The sequence below is a fragment of the Canis aureus genome, chromosome 5 (genome assembly GCF_053574225.1).
Source record: "Canis aureus isolate CA01 chromosome 5, VMU_Caureus_v.1.0, whole genome shotgun sequence".
Taxonomy (NCBI): domain Eukaryota; kingdom Metazoa; phylum Chordata; class Mammalia; order Carnivora; family Canidae; genus Canis; species Canis aureus.
The window spans coordinates 51777983-51797916 of record NC_135615.1 but is presented as its reverse complement, the minus strand read 5'-3'; the positions used below and the strand labels follow the sequence as shown (position 1 = coordinate 51797916).

Genomic DNA, 19934 nt, shown 5'->3' with positions numbered 1-19934 from the left:
AACTCTATTTTGTTTCACTATTTGTCAACAGCAGAAATGTACAATGAAATGTACACAATGCACAGTGAAATGAAATGGCAGCAATACTATGCTAGTACCACACTGACTGAATTATTGTGAATGTATAGTCTTGGACATAGGTGGTGTAAGTTCCTCCAACTTTGATCTATTTTTCAAGAGTTCTTTGGATATTCTAAGTGCTTTGCATTTCCATGTAAATTTTAGAATTGTTATTAATTTTTACAGAAAAACATGCTAGGCTTATGATTGCTATCATGTTAGAGCTATAGATCAATTAAAGGGAAAGTGATAAATCAATAACATATAACATTGAATATTGCATTCAATAGTGAATTTATGAACATGGCATATAGATACCCATTTATTTATGTTTTCTTTAATTTCTCTCAGCTATGTTTTATAGTTTTAGGTGGTAGGTCTTGCACTTCTTTTGTTAAATATATTCCTGAGTAATTTTTTTTAACTATTGTAAATAAAAGTTTAAAATATATCATTTTCAATTGCTTGCTCTAGTAGCTAAAGATAGATTTTTGTATCTTAACTTTGTATTCTGTGACCTTCCTAATTTCCTTTGTTCCTTTAGAGCAACTATTAGTCCTAATAGTTGTTTTGTAGATTGCTTAGGATTTTCTTGGTAAATAGTCATGTTATCTGGAAGCAGAGACTCTTTGTATCAATCGTTATGCCTTTTAATTCACGTTCTTGCCTTAAAGCACTGGATTGGCCCTTCAATACAATTTATACATGTAGTATTATATGTGCTTTTCTTTATTCTGTTGTTAATATGGGGAGTTGGATTTTATAATGTCAAGCCAACCTTTTATTCTGAGGATAAACCCCATGTGGTAATGATTTATTATATTTTTATATGTTGATGGACTTAATTTCTAATATTTCATTATGGATGGTTGTATCTATTTTTTTTAAGGAATACTGATTTGCAATTTTTTTTCCTGTCATGTCTTTGACAAGTTTGAATATAAGAGTTACTATGGCATCTGGAAATAGAATCTCTATATATTTTGAAAGAGTCTGTAAGATTGACATTATTCTTTAGATAGAATAGATTTCACTACTAAAACCTCTCAGGCTTGGTATTTTCTTTGGGGAAAAAAATTGTTACAAACTCAACTCCTTTAGTAGATATCAGGCTATTCAGATGTTTTAAAAAAAATCTGAAGAAATTTATATTTATGTTACTCCCACGTCCCATTTCTTGACAGAAAATTGATTATAACATTTTTTTACTATCCTGTTTATTATCTGTAGGCTCTGTAGTGATGTATGCTCTTTCATTTCTGATATTGATAATCTGTGTTTACTCTCTTTATCTTGATCAGTCTTGCTTGAGGTTTATTAATTTTATTAATCTTTTCAAAGAATCAACTTTTGACTTTAGCACTTTTCTCTTTTATTAATTTTTGCTCTTATATTTATAATTTTTAAATTTGGGGTTTATTTTGCTTTCCTATATTACCAAAACTTGATTTTTGAAGTTTTGCTTAGTTCAAAATCTTTTATTTACATTGTGATTTCCTCTTTGACCCATGCTTTATATAGAAATATGTTATTTTAAAAAAAAGAACGATGTTATTTTTATTTCCAAATATTTGATATCTTCTAGATTTTTTTGGTTATTGATTTATAATTTAATTCTATGATCAGAGAATACTCTGTATGATTTAAATTTTTTAAGTTAATTGAGATTTGTCTTATAGTACCGCTTATAGTTCATGTTGGTAATGTTCTGTCTATACTTGAAAAGGATGTGTTTTCTGCAATTGTTGGACACAGCATTCTATCATGTCAAGTTGTCTGATACTGTTGTTTAAAGCTTTTAAACTATTTCTGATGTTTTTCTGCTGTAGTTCTTCTATCAGTTACTGAGAGAAGTATGAAAATCTCCAACTATTATATGGCTTTCCTTTCTTTTTTGTAAGTTTTTCTTCATGTATTTCAAATTGCCTTTATTAGGTACATATACAGTTAGGATTATTTTGTTTCACTGTAGGAGGAAGATAATTATAAGCTTAGTGAATTAACCTTAAATTCATAATAAGCTTTCACTAAGGGTAAGTGGTAATGATGTGACTTTACATTTAGAGAATCATTTTTTCTTGAAATAATAGCAGTACCTCTTCTGAAAACTCAGTGTAGCTGAGTGGGGTACCTGGGTAGATCAGTTGGTTGAGTGTCTAATTCCTTATCTCAGCTTGGGTATTGATCTCAGAGTCATGAGTTCAAGTCCTGTGTTGGGCTCCACACTGGATATAGAGCCTACTTAAACAAACAAACAAACAAACAAACAAATAAACAAAAAATAGCTTCACTGTACCTGAGCAAGCTGAACACATCTTCAGTAATAAAAAAGGGAGAAATGTATTCTTCTTATCATCACTTAGTGTAGTGGTCTAAGGAATACAGCCATAGGGACACCTGGGTGGCTCAGCGGATGACCATCTGCCTTTGATTCAGGGCGGGATCCCTGGATCCTAGGATCAAATCCCACATCAGGCTTCCCAAAGGGAGCCTGCTTCTCCCTCTGCCTGTGTCTCTGTGTCTCTCATGAATAAATAAATAAAATATTTTTTAAAAAAAGGAATATAGCCATAGCATTTGTATGTCCTACATATCAAATACTACCTTACATAATTAAATAATGTTAAAATTGAGTTTAACAAAACTCATGTTCTCTTTTTAAAGCCTGATACATAAAAAGCTACATTAAATTCCTAAGCATTACAATAAAAAAAGGGTAGCAATAAAAAAAAAATCCCAGTAAGGTTTATGGAAATTTAGAGCAATTTTATTCATGAGACTATTATAAAAGTAAATATAAATACCTTGATTATCAGTTCAGGAAGAAACTATTCTATTTATTAATTGTTATATTTATGCTCATTAGAGCAAAATGGATCATTGACTTAAGTCTAATAACATTTCAAATTATATACTAGTTCAATAGCCTACCTATATGCATTGATAATGGAAGTAAACATAGACTTAGGCCAGTGGTTGTAAACTGGAAGTTCAGGAACCAGATTTTACTTATGTACATGTTTTAATCTCCACAATGTTTTTGAAAACTTTGAATGAGTGTCCAAAAACGAGTTTTTATCTTAAAAATCGAGTCTTCCATCTTCTCATGAAAAAACAATATCTTACAATATTGGGCCATCTTCTTGCATTTATACAATAATCAACTATAACATAGATCTTCTTTAATGGAATGTTCTCTCTAATTTAGCATTGTCTCTATCACTCAGTTGGCCTGTCTCTTTTATTTCACATACCTTTGCTGAGCTTTCTACTTTCTACTGAGACTAAGCATATTATTTTATCTTCCTGCCTTATTTTCATTGTTAAAATAGTCTTCATTATTTCAAACAGAAATTGTATCAGCATAATTAGAATAAAACCAAAATATTTTAAACTTCATCAAATGAAGTGTTTTTAAGTCATAATTTCAATCAGTAGTTACATATTCATAAATAGCTCTCTCATGCAGTGTTTTGTATAAAATAAATTCATATGCATTGTCATTTTTCCAATATACTATGAGGTTAGGCAATTACTCTGCTTGTTTTTTCAAATTGCTACTATTTATGCCCATTTTTCACATCAACCTTAAAAAATACAAATTTCAGTGACAAAATGAAAATGATGGTTATTCTATTCACAAAAAATTTAGGAATTGTTTGGACACCTGGGTGGCTCAGTGGTTAAAGCATCTGCCTTCTGATCAGGGCTAGATCCTGGAGTCCAGGATGGAGTCCTCATTGGGCTCCCTGCAGGGAGCCTGCTTCTCCCTCTGCCTATGTCTCTGCCTCTCTCTCTCTGCATTTCTCATGAATAAATACATAAAATCTTTTTTAAAAAATTTAGGAATTGTTTTAATTATTCGTGTTTAATGCTATATGTAATATTTATCTTTGATTTAGTAACAAGAATTATTCCAATTTAATGTTATAATTAGTTTTTACCTTTGATTTGCTTATGTAATAAAGATTTATCTCTAAATGTGTGCTACAAAATAAATAATAAATAAATAAATAAATAAATAAATAAATAAATAAATAAATAAATAAAGTATGCTACAGCCACATTCATGGAATATGATATCTTTAAAGAGGCATAAATGTAGAAGTTTTTTTGTTTTGTTTTGTTTTGTCTTTTACAACTACCATATCCCTGCTTGAAATAGCAGAGTTTTTGTATCAGCTTCAGTTAACAAGTGACATATGTTGTAGAAATTCCCATTTGTTATATGCAATTATTGTGTCTAGCCTCCTCAAGCTTTATTTTCTTAGTTTTTTAAAAAATGTTTTCATTTCATCCATTTTTTTCGACATTCAGGTACCTCCACTGTGATCCCTTATAACCTAAAATATATTGTTAAGTATATATTAGAATTACCTAAACACTTTAAACCTTAAAACTGTTTAATTCATCCTCTGTCAAGTTCCACAAGCAATGAAAATAAATATGAAATTTTAGCAAAGGAGGAAAGAAACCTACACATCTGGGTATATAGTAAGGGAATGATGTCTGTATGAATTGTAAATTTACTGTGGTTAATATGGAATCACTGTTTCTTAAAAGAACCACTCCATTTATTTCTTTTCTGCTGTATTTATCCAGGTGGGGTAAAACCTTGTGCATTAAACTGCTTGGCTGAAGGTTACAACTTCTACACTGAACGTGCCCCTGCGGTGATTGACGGGACTCAATGCAATGCAGACTCATTGGATATCTGTATCAATGGGGAATGCAAGGTTGCTCCAATTATGAATTTTACCTCTTTTTTGGGGGGCTTTTGAGACTTCTATCGTTTTTCTCAAATAGTCACTCCTAATTAATACTATGCTCAGAATAAAGAGAGCCACATTTTTGAGAAATTCAATTTCCAATTAGGAAATATGTGTCATATACATATACTATGACAGTATACATAGTTAAACTTAGAATAGCCTGTTCATATTCAAACATGATGCAAATGTGGTTTATTTTGGTGCTATAATTATATATATAGTAATTGCTAGAGGTCTGAATATATTTTGAACTTTAATTTCTGTTATTTTCTTTCATTTATAAACAGATGACAAAGATGATAGGAAGAGAAAGGGAATAAGGATTCAGCTCTTATTCATATGGCTACCATATGTTTTCATTAGAAGACTGATATATTTCATAGCATAATTTTTCCTCAAAGTGTGAAACAGCTATGTTTCTCCTACTTTGCCTCTTTTTGAAGCATTTTGAAGCACAATGGTATTTATTATAGTTAGTCTTTACCTTATTAAAGCATTCATTTTAGAAAATTAGCCAGACTAGTTGAGTTATAAGAGCAAATCCATGCTATTTTCCTAGACCTGTATATAAATCTACTCATAATAAGAAAAGCCACAAAAATCACTGTTCTCATAGTTTTTTTCCTTGTTTGTTTTCATTTTATATTAAAGAGAAGCACAAAACTGAATCTCAGAAACTTAGAAAGAAGAGATAAAAACGCTATCAGCTTTGTGTCATAATTTCTTGCAAAAGTTTCTATCCTTCACACTACTTGCTTCCCAGTGTATCTGATGAGGATATCCTGTGCATGCCTGTGATTTTTATGACAGTATTAATTTTTTTTTTTTGGATAGCAAAGACTAAAGTACAGGTTTTATTCAAAGATCACGTGTCTGATATCAATGGCCAAAGGTCATTGTACAAATTCTAGTACCAAACTAAATACCAAAAATATATAAAAATCTACATTTCTGTGATTAAATGCAAAACTGAAAGGTGGAATTTCAGCTTCCAGAATCCTATGCTTCCATCTCCTTGTTTTTATGCCAATTATATTCAGCCAGTGGAAACAGGTATTCATTTTTAAAGGCTTCCCCAGTTTTAAATTCCACAACTAATCCTTGACACTAAAAATTGGATATCCAAAAGAGCCAGTGATTTAGAAAGGTCAAACCATAATGCTCAGTCAAGACTCCTGCTGTTATAACCCTGTGTAGACAACATGACATTTTTCTTAATTCTTGCATTTCTTGATTAAAGGTGTAAGAAAGAGTTCATTGCCAACAATTTCTATTATTTTAAAATTTGGAGCACGGTATCTATAAATGAAGAAGAAATCTAGGTTAGAAATATAGACAGAATTTTTTTTTTCTTTAAACTTATATGTTGAGAAATGTTAGCTAAGAACTTTGTAGACAGTGAAGGAAAAAGAAGAAAGAAAAGTATTTCCTGTTTTGATCTCCTTTCCTGGAAAAGCAAATAAATGAATATATTTATTTGGTTAGTTATGGTTCCAAGAATTCCTCTTCATGACATACTGAATATTCTTCTCTGTTTTCAGCATGTAGGTTGTGATAATATTTTGGGATCCGATGCTAGGGAAGATAGATGTAGAGTCTGTGGAGGGGATGGAAGCACGTGTGATGCCATTGAAGGGTTCTTCAATGATTCGTTGCCCAGAGGAGGTGAGTGTGTAGAGAGAACTCTTCCTCACACCTCTGACATCCTGGGAATAGCCAAAACATTTGATTTCTTCCCTACCCCCTTCTCTCTACATTTTTTTATTTAGGCAATGTTTTTTTCCCCCAAAATACCTTCAGCCTCTTAAGTATTAAATATAGATTCATGTAAGATTTTATGGAAATAATATTCCCTTTATATTTGACTTCATTTAGCCATGTTTTTCCTTCAGATCAGAATCCCCACAGAACATTGATGGGAGGACCATGTGTTGAAAAAAACAAAAACAAAACAAAAAAAAACAAACCATGAACATGTTGAGGCTTTGAAGACTATCTTGAGATATTTCAGAGAAAAAGAAAAATATTCTAGCTGTGTTCATGAACCCAAAAGGAAATTGGCCCATATTTCATAATTTATAAAGTGCAAAGTGAACAAAAGATTTGAAGAACAAGGAAACTTATTACTGAATGGTTACTAAATACTCATTTTCTGACTAAGGCTGCACGTGCGGCTTATTACTGGTTGTCTTCTGTGTTCCAGGCTACATGGAAGTAGTACAGATACCAAGAGGCTCGGTTCATATTGAAGTCAGAGAAGTTGCCATGTCAAAGAACTATATTGGTAAGTAGCATTTTTTGCTAGATTTTTAAAACTGCTGAGGAAAAGCAACACAGTATCCTGAAGGAAAAGACATATTACTTGGGTAAAACATTTTCATGCTTAAATGAAGTAAGTTTCAAATTTTATAAGAGCTAAACAAAAAATTCGTAGTTTATAGCGTAATCTTCACTGGGTTGGTTATTTGATTTTTAAAAATCAGTTTTTTTGAGGTATTTATATATGATAAAATACATTTATTATAAGTGTACATTTCAAAGAATATTGACATATAATAAATATATAAATAATATATATTATTACTATAAACATGAAAATAGTAAACATACTATTACTTTAAATATGTTACTATATGTAAATATATTTTTATATATTTATGCACATATACCACATATTTATATATTTGTATATATATATACATAAAACACCACAGCCAAGACACAGAACATTTCCATGACTTCAAAGCATTCTCATATTGACCTTTGCAGTCAAATCCCCATAGCTTCAACCTTAGGTAAACATTGATTTCTTTTCTAACATCATGTATTTTATTTTTATTTGTTCTGGAATTTTACACGAATGGGATCATAAAGTCTTTACTCTTATGTCTGTTTTTTTTCCACCTAGGATGTTTTTGAGATTCATCCACATTTTTGAGTGATAAGTTGAATATATCTGAAGTTTATTTCTTTATATTGCCAAGTATTATTCCATTGTGAGGACATACCATAATTTGTTTATCCACTCACTTGATGGATGCTTGGGGCATTTCCAGTGTTTGACTCTTATGAATATAGCTTCTTTGAATATTTATAGAGAAACATGATGTAGACATGTATTTTCATTTCTTCTGGATAAAAACTAAGGAGCAAAATTGCTGGGTACATGTTTAACTTTATAAGAAATTACTAACTTGTTTTCCAATGTGGTTGTTATCATTTATAATCCCATAAGTACTGTAGAAGAGTTTGGTTTCTCCATATTCTTGTCAATATTGTTGAGCTTTTAAATTTTACCCTTATAGGTGTCTTCTTTGTGAAGTGTCTCAACAAATATTTTGCCTACTTTACTTTTTTTTCTTTCAGTCAAATTATGAATTCTTTGTATATTCTAATTACAAGTCTTTGTTTAAATATACATTTTATGAATATATTTTCCAGTCAGTGGCTTGTTTATGCCTATTCTTAATGGGTCCTTTAATTTTCATGAAATCTAATTAATTAATTTGTTTATGCTTTATACTTTTGTGTCCTACCTTTGAAATTTTGCCCACCCCAAGATTGCAAATATTGTCTTCAATGTTTCTTAAAAAATTTATAGTTTTCGAGGGTACCTGGGTGGCTCAGTCAGCATTTGAAACTTTGTTTTGGCTCAGGTCATGATCTGAGGATCATGAGATACAGCTCTGTGACCGGCTCCACGCTCAGCATATAGTCTACTTGAGATTCTTTTCCTCTCTCTCTCTCTTCCCCTGGGGATCTATTTCTGCTCCCTCCCATTGATATGTATGTGGGTGCTATCCTTATATCAGAACTACACTGAATTAATAGAGTTTTCTAGTAGAATTCCAAAATAGGAAGCATTAGGTTCTCAAATTTGTTCTTTCTCAAAATAATTTTTGTGTATCTAGGTCTTTTACATTTGTCTACACAGTTTAAAATCAACTTGACAATTTCTAGAAAAAGAGATCACATGGAATTGTGTACCATCAGCTTGGGAGAATTGATATCTTAAAGATATTATATTCTAGTACGTGAAAAGATTTACCTATATATGTATTTAAGTCTTTATATTGTTTACCACTGGTTTTTTTTTTTTTTTTTTTGACGTACAGGTCTTCCACTTATTTTTTCTTAAATCTACCACTAATTATTTCATGCTTTTTTATATTATTATAAATGGTATTGATATTTTAATTTTACTTTTGAATGATTTGTTCTTATATAACAATAATTGATTTCTTTTTGTATTGACCTCATGTCCTGTGATTCTTCCAATTTGTGAGAATGGAGTATCTTTCCATTTGTATCATTTTCAGTTTCTTTCATCAATATTTTATACTTTTTAGAGTACATGTCTTTTACCTCCTTAATTAAGATTATTCATGGATATTTTATTCTTTTTGATGCAGTGGTAAATAGCATTGTTTTCTTAATTTCTCTTTCCGCTACTTTGTTATTACTGTTATAGAAATACTACCAATTTCTAGGCATTAATTGTTTTCTGCAACTTTACTAAATTCCTTTATACTTCTGATAGTTTTTTGATGGAGTCTTTAGGGTTTTATATGTATAGTAGCATCATGTCATCTGCAAATAATGACACTTTAACTTTTTCCTTACCAATTTGGATGCCTCTTATTTCTTTTTTCTTATCTGATCACTGTGGCTAGGATTTCTAGTACTATTGAATAAAAGTGGTGAGACTGGACATCATTGTTTGGCTCCTGATATTATAGGAAAAACTCTCAGTTTTTTATCATTGAGTATAATGTTAGCTGTTGGTTTTTCATGTATGGCCTTTATTAAATTGTTAAGGTATGTTCCCTCTAAACCTACTTTATTGAGAGTTTTTATTATTAATGAGTGTTGAATTTTGTCAAATGCCTTTTCTGTATCTATTGAGATCATATGATTTTTATCCTTCTTTCCTTTTCTTGATCATGCTAGTGAGGCATTTGTTAATTTTATTGATCTTTTCAAAGAAAAAGCTGTTGGTTTAAATGATTTTTTTTCTGTTATTTCTCCATTTTTCATTACATTGATTCCCACTGTTCTCTGTTTCACTTTTTTTCTACTCCCTTTGTGTTTGTCATTTTTAGCTTCTCAATATAGATTGATTTAAAGAATATTTGTCTACTTTAAAATAAGCATTTTGCATTATAAATTTCCTGCTAAGTACTGCTTTAACTTCATCCCATATATTTTAATACATTGTATATTTTTTATCAGTTTAAAATATCTTCTTATTTACATTGTGACTCAAGGCTTAGAAGGTATTATTTAGTTTTTGAGTATTTGGGAATTTCCCAGATCTTTTTAAACTGATTTCTACTTTAATTCACTTATAAAGGGATGCCTGGGTGGCTCAGTGGTTGAGCACCTGCCTTCGGCCCAGGGTATGATCCTGGAGTCCCAGGATCGAGTCCCACATCTGGCTCCCTGTGGGGAGCCTGCTTCTCCCTCTGCCTGTGTCTCTGCTTCTCTCTCTCTGTGTCTCTCATGAATAAATAAACAAAATCTTTAAAAAAATTAATTCACTTATGAAGAGATGACATACTTTGTATGATTTTCATTCTTTTACTAGGGTTTGTTTTATGGCCCAGCATATGATCTATCTTAGTAAATGTTCCATGTGTACTTGAGAAAAATGTGTATTCTAATGTTATGGTGTTTAGCATTCCCTAAATGTCAATTAGTTTAAAGCAGACAATAGTTGTGTTGAAGTCTTCTATATTGTTATTTTCTGCCTTCTTGTTTAAGCAATTATAGAATCATGTTGAAATCTCCAACTAGAGGGGCAGCCCGGGTGGCTCAGCGGTTTAACGCCAGCTTCAGTCTAGGTCATGATCCTGGAAACCCAGGATCAAGTCCCATGTTGGGCTTCCTGCATGAAGCCTGCTTCTCCCTCTCTCTGCCTGTGTCTCTGCCTCTCTCTTGCTGTGTCTTCTCATGAATAAATAAATAAAATATTTTTAAAAAATAATAAATCTCCAACTAGAATTGTGAATTTGCTTGTTTCTCCCATTAATTTGTAAGGTTTTGCTTCATTTATTCTGTAACTTTGTTATTAAGTGTGATGACATTTAAGATTGTTATATATTCTTGAAGTACCTGGGTGGCTCAGTTGGTTGAGCACCTGACTCTTTCTTGATTTTGGCTTAGATCATGATCTCAAGGTAATGATAGAGCCTCGAGTTGGGCTCTGTATGGGGCATGAAGCCTGCTTAAGATTCTCTCTCTCCCATTCCCTCTGCCCTTCTTCCTCTGTATACTAACTCTAAAAAAATAATTTAGGGAATCCCTGGGTGGCTCAGCAGTTTAGTGCCTGCCTTTGGCCCAGGGCATGATGCTGGAGTCCTGGGATCGAGTCCCATGTCAAGCTCCCCGCATGGAGCCTGCTTCTCCCTATGTCTGTGTCTCTGCCTCTCTCTCTCTCTCTCTCTCTGTCTCTCATGAATAAATAAATAAAATCCTTAAAAAATAATAATAATTTTTAAAAATTGTTATATCTTCTTGATATATTTAGCATTTTATTATTATCAAATGTTCCTTTTTATCCCTGATATTAATATTTGACCCAAAGTCTATTTTGTCTGGTAGTAATCTAGCCACCCAGATTTCTCCCAGATTAGTGTTTGCATGGCAAATCTTTTTTCATCCATACGGTTTTCACATGTATGCATTTCTGAATTTAAAATGTTTCTTGTCAGCCACATATGATTGATTTAGATTTTTTATTGAGTCTAACAATCTTTGCTTTTTAAATTGCAATCACCAGATGAGGTATGGGGTGGTTGACCAACTCTCTGTAAAGGGCCACATAGTAAATATTTTCAGCTTTACAAGACATGCAGTCTGTCTGTCTCAAGTATTCACTTCTGCTATTGTAGTGTGAAAGCCAACATAGGTAATGCATCAATGAATGAGTGTATTCTAATAAAGCTTTATTTAGAAAAAAAGTTAGTGGGCCATAGTATGACAACCCCTTGTCTAGATCATTTATATTTAATGTAATAATCAATATCATTCAACTTAAGTCTACCATCTTGCTATTTTTCTAATTGCTTTACATGTTTTTTTCCCTTTTATCTTTCTTTTCTGTCTTTTAGATTTATCAAATGTTTTATAGTATTCCATTTGATCTGTATTAATGGTTTATTTGTTATACTTTGTTTTATTTAGTGGTTGTGCTAGCATTTACAAAATTCATCTTTAATTTATCAGAATACACCTTTAAATAATATTACACTCTTTTTATATAAGACTACACCCTTGGGCAGCCCGGGTGGCTCAGCGGTTTAGCGCTGCCTTCAGCCCAAGGGCCTGATCCTGGAGACCTGGGATCGGGTCCCACGTTGGGCTCCCTGCATAGAGCCTGCTTCTCCCTCTGCCTGTATCTTTGCCTCTCTCTCACCCTCTCTCTCCCTGTGTCTCTCATGAATAAATAAAATCTTAAAAAAAAAAAAAGACTATGCCCTCACAACAGATTATTTCCATTTTCTTCTTCTACCCATTGTCTTATTTTTTAAATACATTTTATTTCTCTGTATGTTATAAGCTGCATAATACATTGTTATTGTTTTAGTTTTAAAGAGCCAATTATCTTTTTTAAAAATTTAAAAATAAGAAAAATTATTTTCTGTTTGCCTACTTCTTTATTATATTTGGCAATTTTCTTTCTTTGTATAGTTCTGAACTTCCATCTTCTAATTTCTTGTCACTATATTTGTTTTCCCTTAAAATCCTGGCATATATTATAATAGCTGTTTGAAAGTTATTTTTTGACAATTCCATAATTTCTGTCATTTTGGGATCTATTTCTTTTACTTGGCTTTTTTCTTGATTTGGGTCAGCTTTTCCTGTTTCTTTCCAGTTGTAGTAATTTTTTATTGGATGTTGTACATTGTGAATTTTTCTTTTTTTGAGAGTCTGGATTTTGTTTTCTTCCTTTAAAGAATGTTAAGTAATCTATAGATGAGCTTGATCTTTTAAGACTTGTTTTTGAGCTTTGTTTGGTAAGTGCAGACTAGCCTTTATTCTTGAGCCTGCTCAACTCTAATTTTTAAAAGACATGATTCTCCTTGGATGTCTACTGAATGCCCTAGTGATTGAAACTCTGAATTCTTGCTCTGGACATTTGTCAGCTTATAGTTCTCTGGTAGGGTTTTGGTTTTTGTTATTGTTTTGTTTTTTGTTTTTGTGTATGTGTGTGTTTTTGTTTTTGCCTTGCTTTATGGAATTTTATTCTATGCATACATAGATTGCTATTCAGCAACAGATTCCTTCTTTTTACTCTAGACATCTGGCCCTACAAATTCCATCCCTTGGCCTTCTCAATTTCTGATCTCTCATTTTTAACTCAGTGTGACAGGCAGGGTTTGCTTGGGTTCTTCCATTTTACACTGACAGAAAGTGCCTCTACCACTCACCTTATTTGTCTTCTTCCAGGTATCACAGTTCTGGGCAATGTCTAAGAACAGCTGATTCATGTTTTTTAGTTTTGCAGTTGTTTATAGTTGGAGGGCAAGTCAAGTACCAGTTATCTTAACATGAGAGAAGTGGAAATTCTATTTATTTGATGTTTGATCCTTTAAGACAGATTTAGACTCTTCAGATACTCCTAGCAAGACTTGGATGAGTTCTTATTCTCTTGCAAATATCCCCTTGACTTAAATCTTTTTTAAAATAAGACTACATCTAGAATGCTTCTTTAAATAGAACACTAGTATTATCAAGCTCTTACTTTATTTTAAGAAAACCTCTTAATTGGGGCACCTGGGTGGCTCAATCAGTTGGGCATTCCAACTCTTGGTTTCAGCTCAGGTTATGATCATATGGGTCATAGAATTTATCCCCTTGTGGGACTCCGTGCTGAGTGGAGAATCTGCTTGGGGGCTCTCTCCCTCTGCCCCCCATTCTCTCTCTCTCTCAAATGAATAAATATTTTTTAAAACCTCTTTATTTTTATGCCATAATTTTGGATTGTTTTCCATATTAACAAGACTAAAAAATAGGATTTCTAACATCAGATTTTTTTGCCTTTAATAATGCTCTGTCCATAAAGCCACATCTTCCTCCCTTATTCAGTCTTTTTAAAATACTTTGTGTTTTTCTGAACTTACTAGTAATGGCAAAAGAGAGTTAGGATCCATTCATGAAGTAGTTGAGAGAATGGGAAGTGAGAGCTAAAATTGAAGGAGAATTCAAAGCTGCTGGCAGTGGGTGTGAAAAAGGTGATTTTTACTTTTGTTTTTACTATTTTATATTATACAGTCTGATGTCCTTATATAGCTAAAGTAATTTTGATGTGTTAAATGAGACAAAACTACTGGGAGAGTTGAAAATAAAAACTTTAAGCTATAAGAAAAATTTAATTAACAAATTAAATAATTCTTAAAATTGGTTGACATGCTCCTGAAAGATAAGTGAATTTTCACAACATATCTGGAGTCAAGAAAGTACAAGTAATTTGCCAGGCAGATAGACTTGAGGGAATGGAAATGGTCTATAATATTAAGGACAAGTGGTAGAGGTCCAGTGAGTCAGACTCCATGTGTCATGACCTCTTTAGTCCTTTTGGGCTGCTTATTCATCTGGCCTGATAAAAGTTTTTTTTGTGTGTGTGTTTTAAGATTTTTAAAAATTTATTTACTTAAGAGAGAGAGAGTGCATATGTTGAGGGGGGAGGGGAGAGGGAGAGGTAGGGAGAGAGAGAGAGAGAGAAACAGTCTCTGTTGAGCATGGAGCCTGACATGAAGCTTGATCTCACAACCCTGAGATCATGACCTGAGCTGAAATCAAGAGTCAGATGCTTAACCAACTGAGCCACCCAGGCATGGCTGGGCTGATAAAGGTTTTGAAGAAGCTACCATGCTAACAAAAAGTTATGCTGACATTTTTGTCATTGTCAAATCATGATCATTGTTATCAAAATTATCATCTTATTTATTTATAGGAATTTATGTATAGTAGTATTAATAACCCTTTTAATAACCCTTTTTCCTATCACATATTTTTAAAACTTTTTAATTCATTATTTTCCTCTAGAGGTTTAAAAAATTATGCATACATATTTATTGAACTCATTCTTTATAGTTTCGGAGAGGTTTTTTGTTATTGTTGTTTTGTTGTTTTTGTCATGCTTAGAAAAGCTTTTCATACCCCAATATTTTTTCTTTAAGTTCTCCCATATTGGGACACTTAGGTGGCACAGCAGTTGAGTGTCTGCCTTTGGCTCAGGGTGTGATCCCGGGGTCCAGGATCAAGTCCCGCATTGGGCTCCTTGCAGGGGTGCCTGCTTCTCCATCTGCCTGTGTCTCTGCCTCTCTCTCTGTGTCTCTCATGAATAAATAAAATCTTTAAGAAAAAAGAAAGTTCTCCCATATTTTCTTTCTAGCATTTTATTATTTAATTATGTTTACATTTAAATATTTACCCATCTGACATTTATTCTTTCTTCTTTTAACTTTTTGTTGAGGTAAAATTCATATAACAGAATTTAACCATTTAAAATTTTTTTTTAATTTATTTATTTTGAGCACAGGGGGAGGAGCAGAGGGAGAGGGAGAAAGAGAATCTCAAGCAGGCTCTGGTGAGTGTGGATCCTGACTCAGGGTTTGATGTCAGGACCCTGAGATCGTGACCTGAGCTGAAATCGAGGGTCAGATGCTTAACCGACTGTGTCACCCAGTGCTCTGGGTTTATTTCTTAACTGTTTGGCCCCATTGTTCTGTCTGTCCGTGTGCCAGTACCACAAGTTAACTTCACCTCATATTAGTTTAATTATCGTTTTAAGTTTTAAGACAAGAAAGTCTGCTCCCTACTCACACTCTCATCCCCAATTATTGCTTTTGTTATAATTTCCCTTTGTAGGGAATATGTTTATTTCTCCAGGTAAAACTTTCATTTCTGTTTATTAATATCATTATAAACACTTAATATCTTCTTGACATGCACATGGAAAATTACTATGTTAATTTGTACTTATGAAAATAGTCAAGAATCCTATCTCTAAATGGAAATGGCATGGATATTCATTGTACACTCCAGTGCAGTTAATAAGTGACATTGTGGTAAATGAAGTTCACATTTTTAGGTAGACTGTATTGTTTTTTTGCCTTTGTTTTTTTGTTTTTTTTTTTTTTGTTTTTTTTAGCTTTGAAATCTGAAGGGGATGATTACTATATTAATGGTGCCTGGACTATTGACTGGCCTCGGAAGTTTGATGTTGCTGGGACAGCTTTTCACTACAAGAGACCAACTGATGAGCCAGAATCTTTGGAAGCTCTAGGTCCCACCTCAGAAAATCTCATTGTCATGGTAAATGTGTCTTTACCACTTAATTTCTCCCGTTTTTGTAATCTGCCCTGTGAGGTACAAAGGAGCAGCCTTTATTATCTCTGTTTTACAGGTAGTGAAATTAAGGTTAATAAAGGTAAAATGGCTTAGCCAAGGGTATCAGATATGTGTAAGGTTAAGGCCATATTGCTCCTTCCTTTTGACCAATCTTTTCAATGCCTGCTTGAATAATATTTTTATAACTAAACAAGGCAGATGAGAGAAATGGCTCTAAATTACCCATGAAAATGGAAGGAGAAAATTCAGTATAAATGCATGTGTTCTAAATGTTCCCTTAAATTTCTTATAAGACTTACTTTATGACATTTTCTTCTTCAAAAGAAATAATAAATATCTGAATGAAGCCTCATTGTATTTTAATTATCTTCACCAGTTGTTTTCAATGGCAGGTTCTGCTTCAGGAACAGAATTTGGGAATTAGGTATAAATTCAATGTTCCCATCACTCGGACCGGCAGTGGAGACAATGAAGTTGGGTTTACATGGAATCATCAGCCTTGGTCAGAATGCTCAGCTACTTGTGCTGGAGGTAAGACACCCACTAGGCAGCCCACCCAGAGGGCAGGATGGAAAGCAAAACATACTCTGAGCTATGCTTTGTGTTTGCTAAAGAAGCTAATTGGAAACATTTCTTGCAGGTTTGCTTCAAGCTGTAATTTAGCAAAAGAAACTTTGCTTTAATTATATTATATTCCGTTTGTTTTTAACCTCATGTAATTTGTACAGATTTGTTGGTAAAATACATCTTGGCACAATGAGTGTCTCTGCTGGTGCTTCTTCCAAGACTATCTTGAAGGTGGGCTGTTTGCTTTTCGTGAACACATTCTTGGTAAAGAACATCAAGAGTTTTAAATAAGAAAATGAGCAAGAATCAGACGGCACAGATGCAACTTCTTGTAATGGGGGATGAGAATGTATGTCTGTGTGCTTGCGTGTTTGTGTTTGTGCGCTTGTGTGTTTCCCACAAACCTATTCAAACTCCCTTCTTCAGCCATCACAGTTAAGGGGCTATATGCTGGGATACTACAATAATTCCTGGTGTCTGGGTCTCTGGGTTAATGGTGTATGCTGAACCCATTATAGTCCCTCAGAAAGGTAGCTGCTAGGCGGTGGTTGGTGATGTGTTGGTTGTCCCATGTGCGTTTTTCATGGGTGCCTTTTCCCCACAATTTACTCTATTCCTAATCCTCCTCCCTCTAGTGGCCACCAATGCAATTCTTTACCTCTGGCTGGGAGAGCAGGACAGTTGGCTTCCTTCAAAGCCAACACCCTTGCTGCTGCATGGACTGGTGAGTAGAAGTGCTGTGCAAGCAGCATCTTCCTTCTCTCTGGAGACTAAATGCATCGCCTCCACCGTACACCTTGGTCCCAATAGGCGAGGAAACAACCCTGTCCCTCAGGCCTAGGATGGGCTAGAGTACCTCACCATTCCAAAAGCAAAGAGTGATTTTGAATAGTGATATTTAGAATGGGAGAAATAGAAATAAAGCATATCATCCCATTTTATCCCATTTCTAATGTATTACCTATTTTCCCCTTCTAAACTGCTCAGAAACATATGATCTGACATGGCCTTTACCCTATCTTGTCCTGTACTCACTGAATTTCTAAACACCTCTGATTCTTGAGGCTTGTATTGGAGGAATTATTTTTACAGAAATGATTATTATATAATATATTCAGTATTTTTAGACTCATACAGAAATAAATCATTGATAAGCTACAACTCCAACTTTAGTAGTAAACACTATATAAAACATCAAAAAAGCAAATTAATAATAATAATAATATCTTCTGTGTGAGGTGTCATGAAACATGGTTTTATATAATTTGAGGCATATATTGAAAGATCTCTAATTCCCATCCGTTTTATATGTAAAATGGCTAGTGATTTGTGACATAAAGTTTTTAAAACTATAAGGCATTACTATGTATTTTAATAAAATAAAGGATATTTGAAATTAATTATTCAAGTGAATGCCATTGTATTATATCTTAGTGGCATTTATTCATATATCTTTCTTTGTTCCCAAAAATTCATTTTTATTCAAGCTATAAATTAGCTTATCCCTTTCACATACCAATAAAGAAGTCTTCATGATAACAGTACATACATAATTCAGGCCCTGAAGCATAAGGTGGGATAAAGTTATTAAGGAAGAGTCAAAATAAAGTTTAGGAAATCTAATGAGGGAAGTCTAAATGTTGAAGATGATTAGCTTGGAGAAGAGAGGGCTGAAGGAAAGTATATTAGTATCTTCAAGTCTGTGACAGAATGTTGAATGAGAAATTCTTAGTGCCTGTTCTTCTTTGTACTGAAAATTGCTATATTTGGGGATGGTTTAGACACAGTCTTGTCTGAGGCCAAGGAGGGATTAAGTGAATTCTCAATGTTCCTCCTAACCCTATGATTCTTTTGTTCAAAAAGGAGATAGTCCAACAAATAGGGTGGTTGTTAGGCCATGAGAACTGAATTTAGAAGAAAAGCTGTGATTGTATTAAAGATACATGAAAAACTTAAAGGAGTGTTATTCTTTTCCATAATGCTCAAATTGGGAAATCATAATACAAAAATGATCTCTTGTGGTAGAGGGTAAAACAAAAAGAAAAACAAGGAGGGAAAAAAGCCTCTGGAAAGAGAATTTTCTGTTATTTGTACTTTTTTTCTCTGTTCTGGAGCTAGCGATCCCAGATATTTGAGGTGGTTCTAGAAACTAGAATTCTGCTCAGTTGTACGTGATTATGACAGCAGGCATGAGGCAGTCATGAGGCCATTGCCTTCTTTGGAAGAGAGATGTACAGTGCTTGGAAGTTGGCAGGGATAGTGTGAAGAGCTGCTATTTGTCTTGCTTGGTAAGCAGTTCTCAAAGTGTGGCCAATAGACTGGCTGCATCAACATCACCTGAGAATTTAGTAAAAATGCTACTTTGGGGGCCCCATCTCAGACCTACTGAAAGAAACTCTGGATAGACTTCAACATTCTGTTTTATATAGCTCTCCAGGTGATTGTGATGCTTACTCAAGTTTGAGTACTAGTGGTTTGGTTGACAGAGAAACTGAAACCTGGACACATAGAACCTATGCCCTCCTCACTGAAGTCTGTGCATCTCTCTAGACTCACTTTGCACCTCGAACTGTATCTGGAATATGCTAGATACTAAATAAATATTTACAGATGAGGAAAAGGAATTAATTATTTTGACATTTATTTGTGCTTGTTTTTTCCAGTATAGGAAATAAGAGTTTAGAATTGTGCATTTTCTTAGGAGATGGGGCAGTTTTTTTTAAATTGGGATAAAGTAAGTTCTTTTTTTTTTTTTTTTGAAAGGTGTTACATATTTGTTAATAAGAGACACACAGAGAGAGGCAGAAACATAAGCAGAGGGAGAAGGAGGCTCCTCGAGGGGAGCTTGATGTGAGACACCATCCCAGGACCCTGAGATCACACCCTGAACCAAAGGCAGATGACGATCAATCACTGAGCCACCCAGGCATCCTGGGATAAAGTCAGTTCTTAATTGGGATATTTCACTGTCATCTTTGTAGGGTGGTACTAGGTGTCTTGAAAACACCAAAAATTTTTAAAAAGGAAAAAGAGAAAACAAGAAAGATCTCAAAAAACTTTGCATTGCAATCTCACAAGACTCTTCAGTGAACTCACCTCTTACTGTCCTGCATATGTTTTATTAGTGGCAAATAACAAACTTTGAGTCTGGGAGCAATGTTGATAGCTTTCTCTTAT

The 19934-nt window shown here is 33.4% G+C and overlaps 1 protein-coding gene across 1 annotated transcript in view; it reads left to right on the top strand.

The window, feature by feature from the left end:
- ADAMTS6 (ADAM metallopeptidase with thrombospondin type 1 motif 6) overlaps window positions 1–19934 on the top strand; it is a 283681-nt gene that overhangs the window by 213336 nt on the left and 50411 nt on the right. Inside the window, exons 15-19 of the mRNA XM_077897999.1 lie at window positions 4663–4796; window positions 6374–6497; window positions 7036–7116; window positions 15991–16154; window positions 16583–16721. Of these exons, the coding sequence (XP_077754125.1) occupies window positions 4663–4796; window positions 6374–6497; window positions 7036–7116; window positions 15991–16154; window positions 16583–16721 (642 nt within the window). The remainder of the gene's footprint in view (window positions 1–4662; window positions 4797–6373; window positions 6498–7035; window positions 7117–15990; window positions 16155–16582; window positions 16722–19934) is intronic.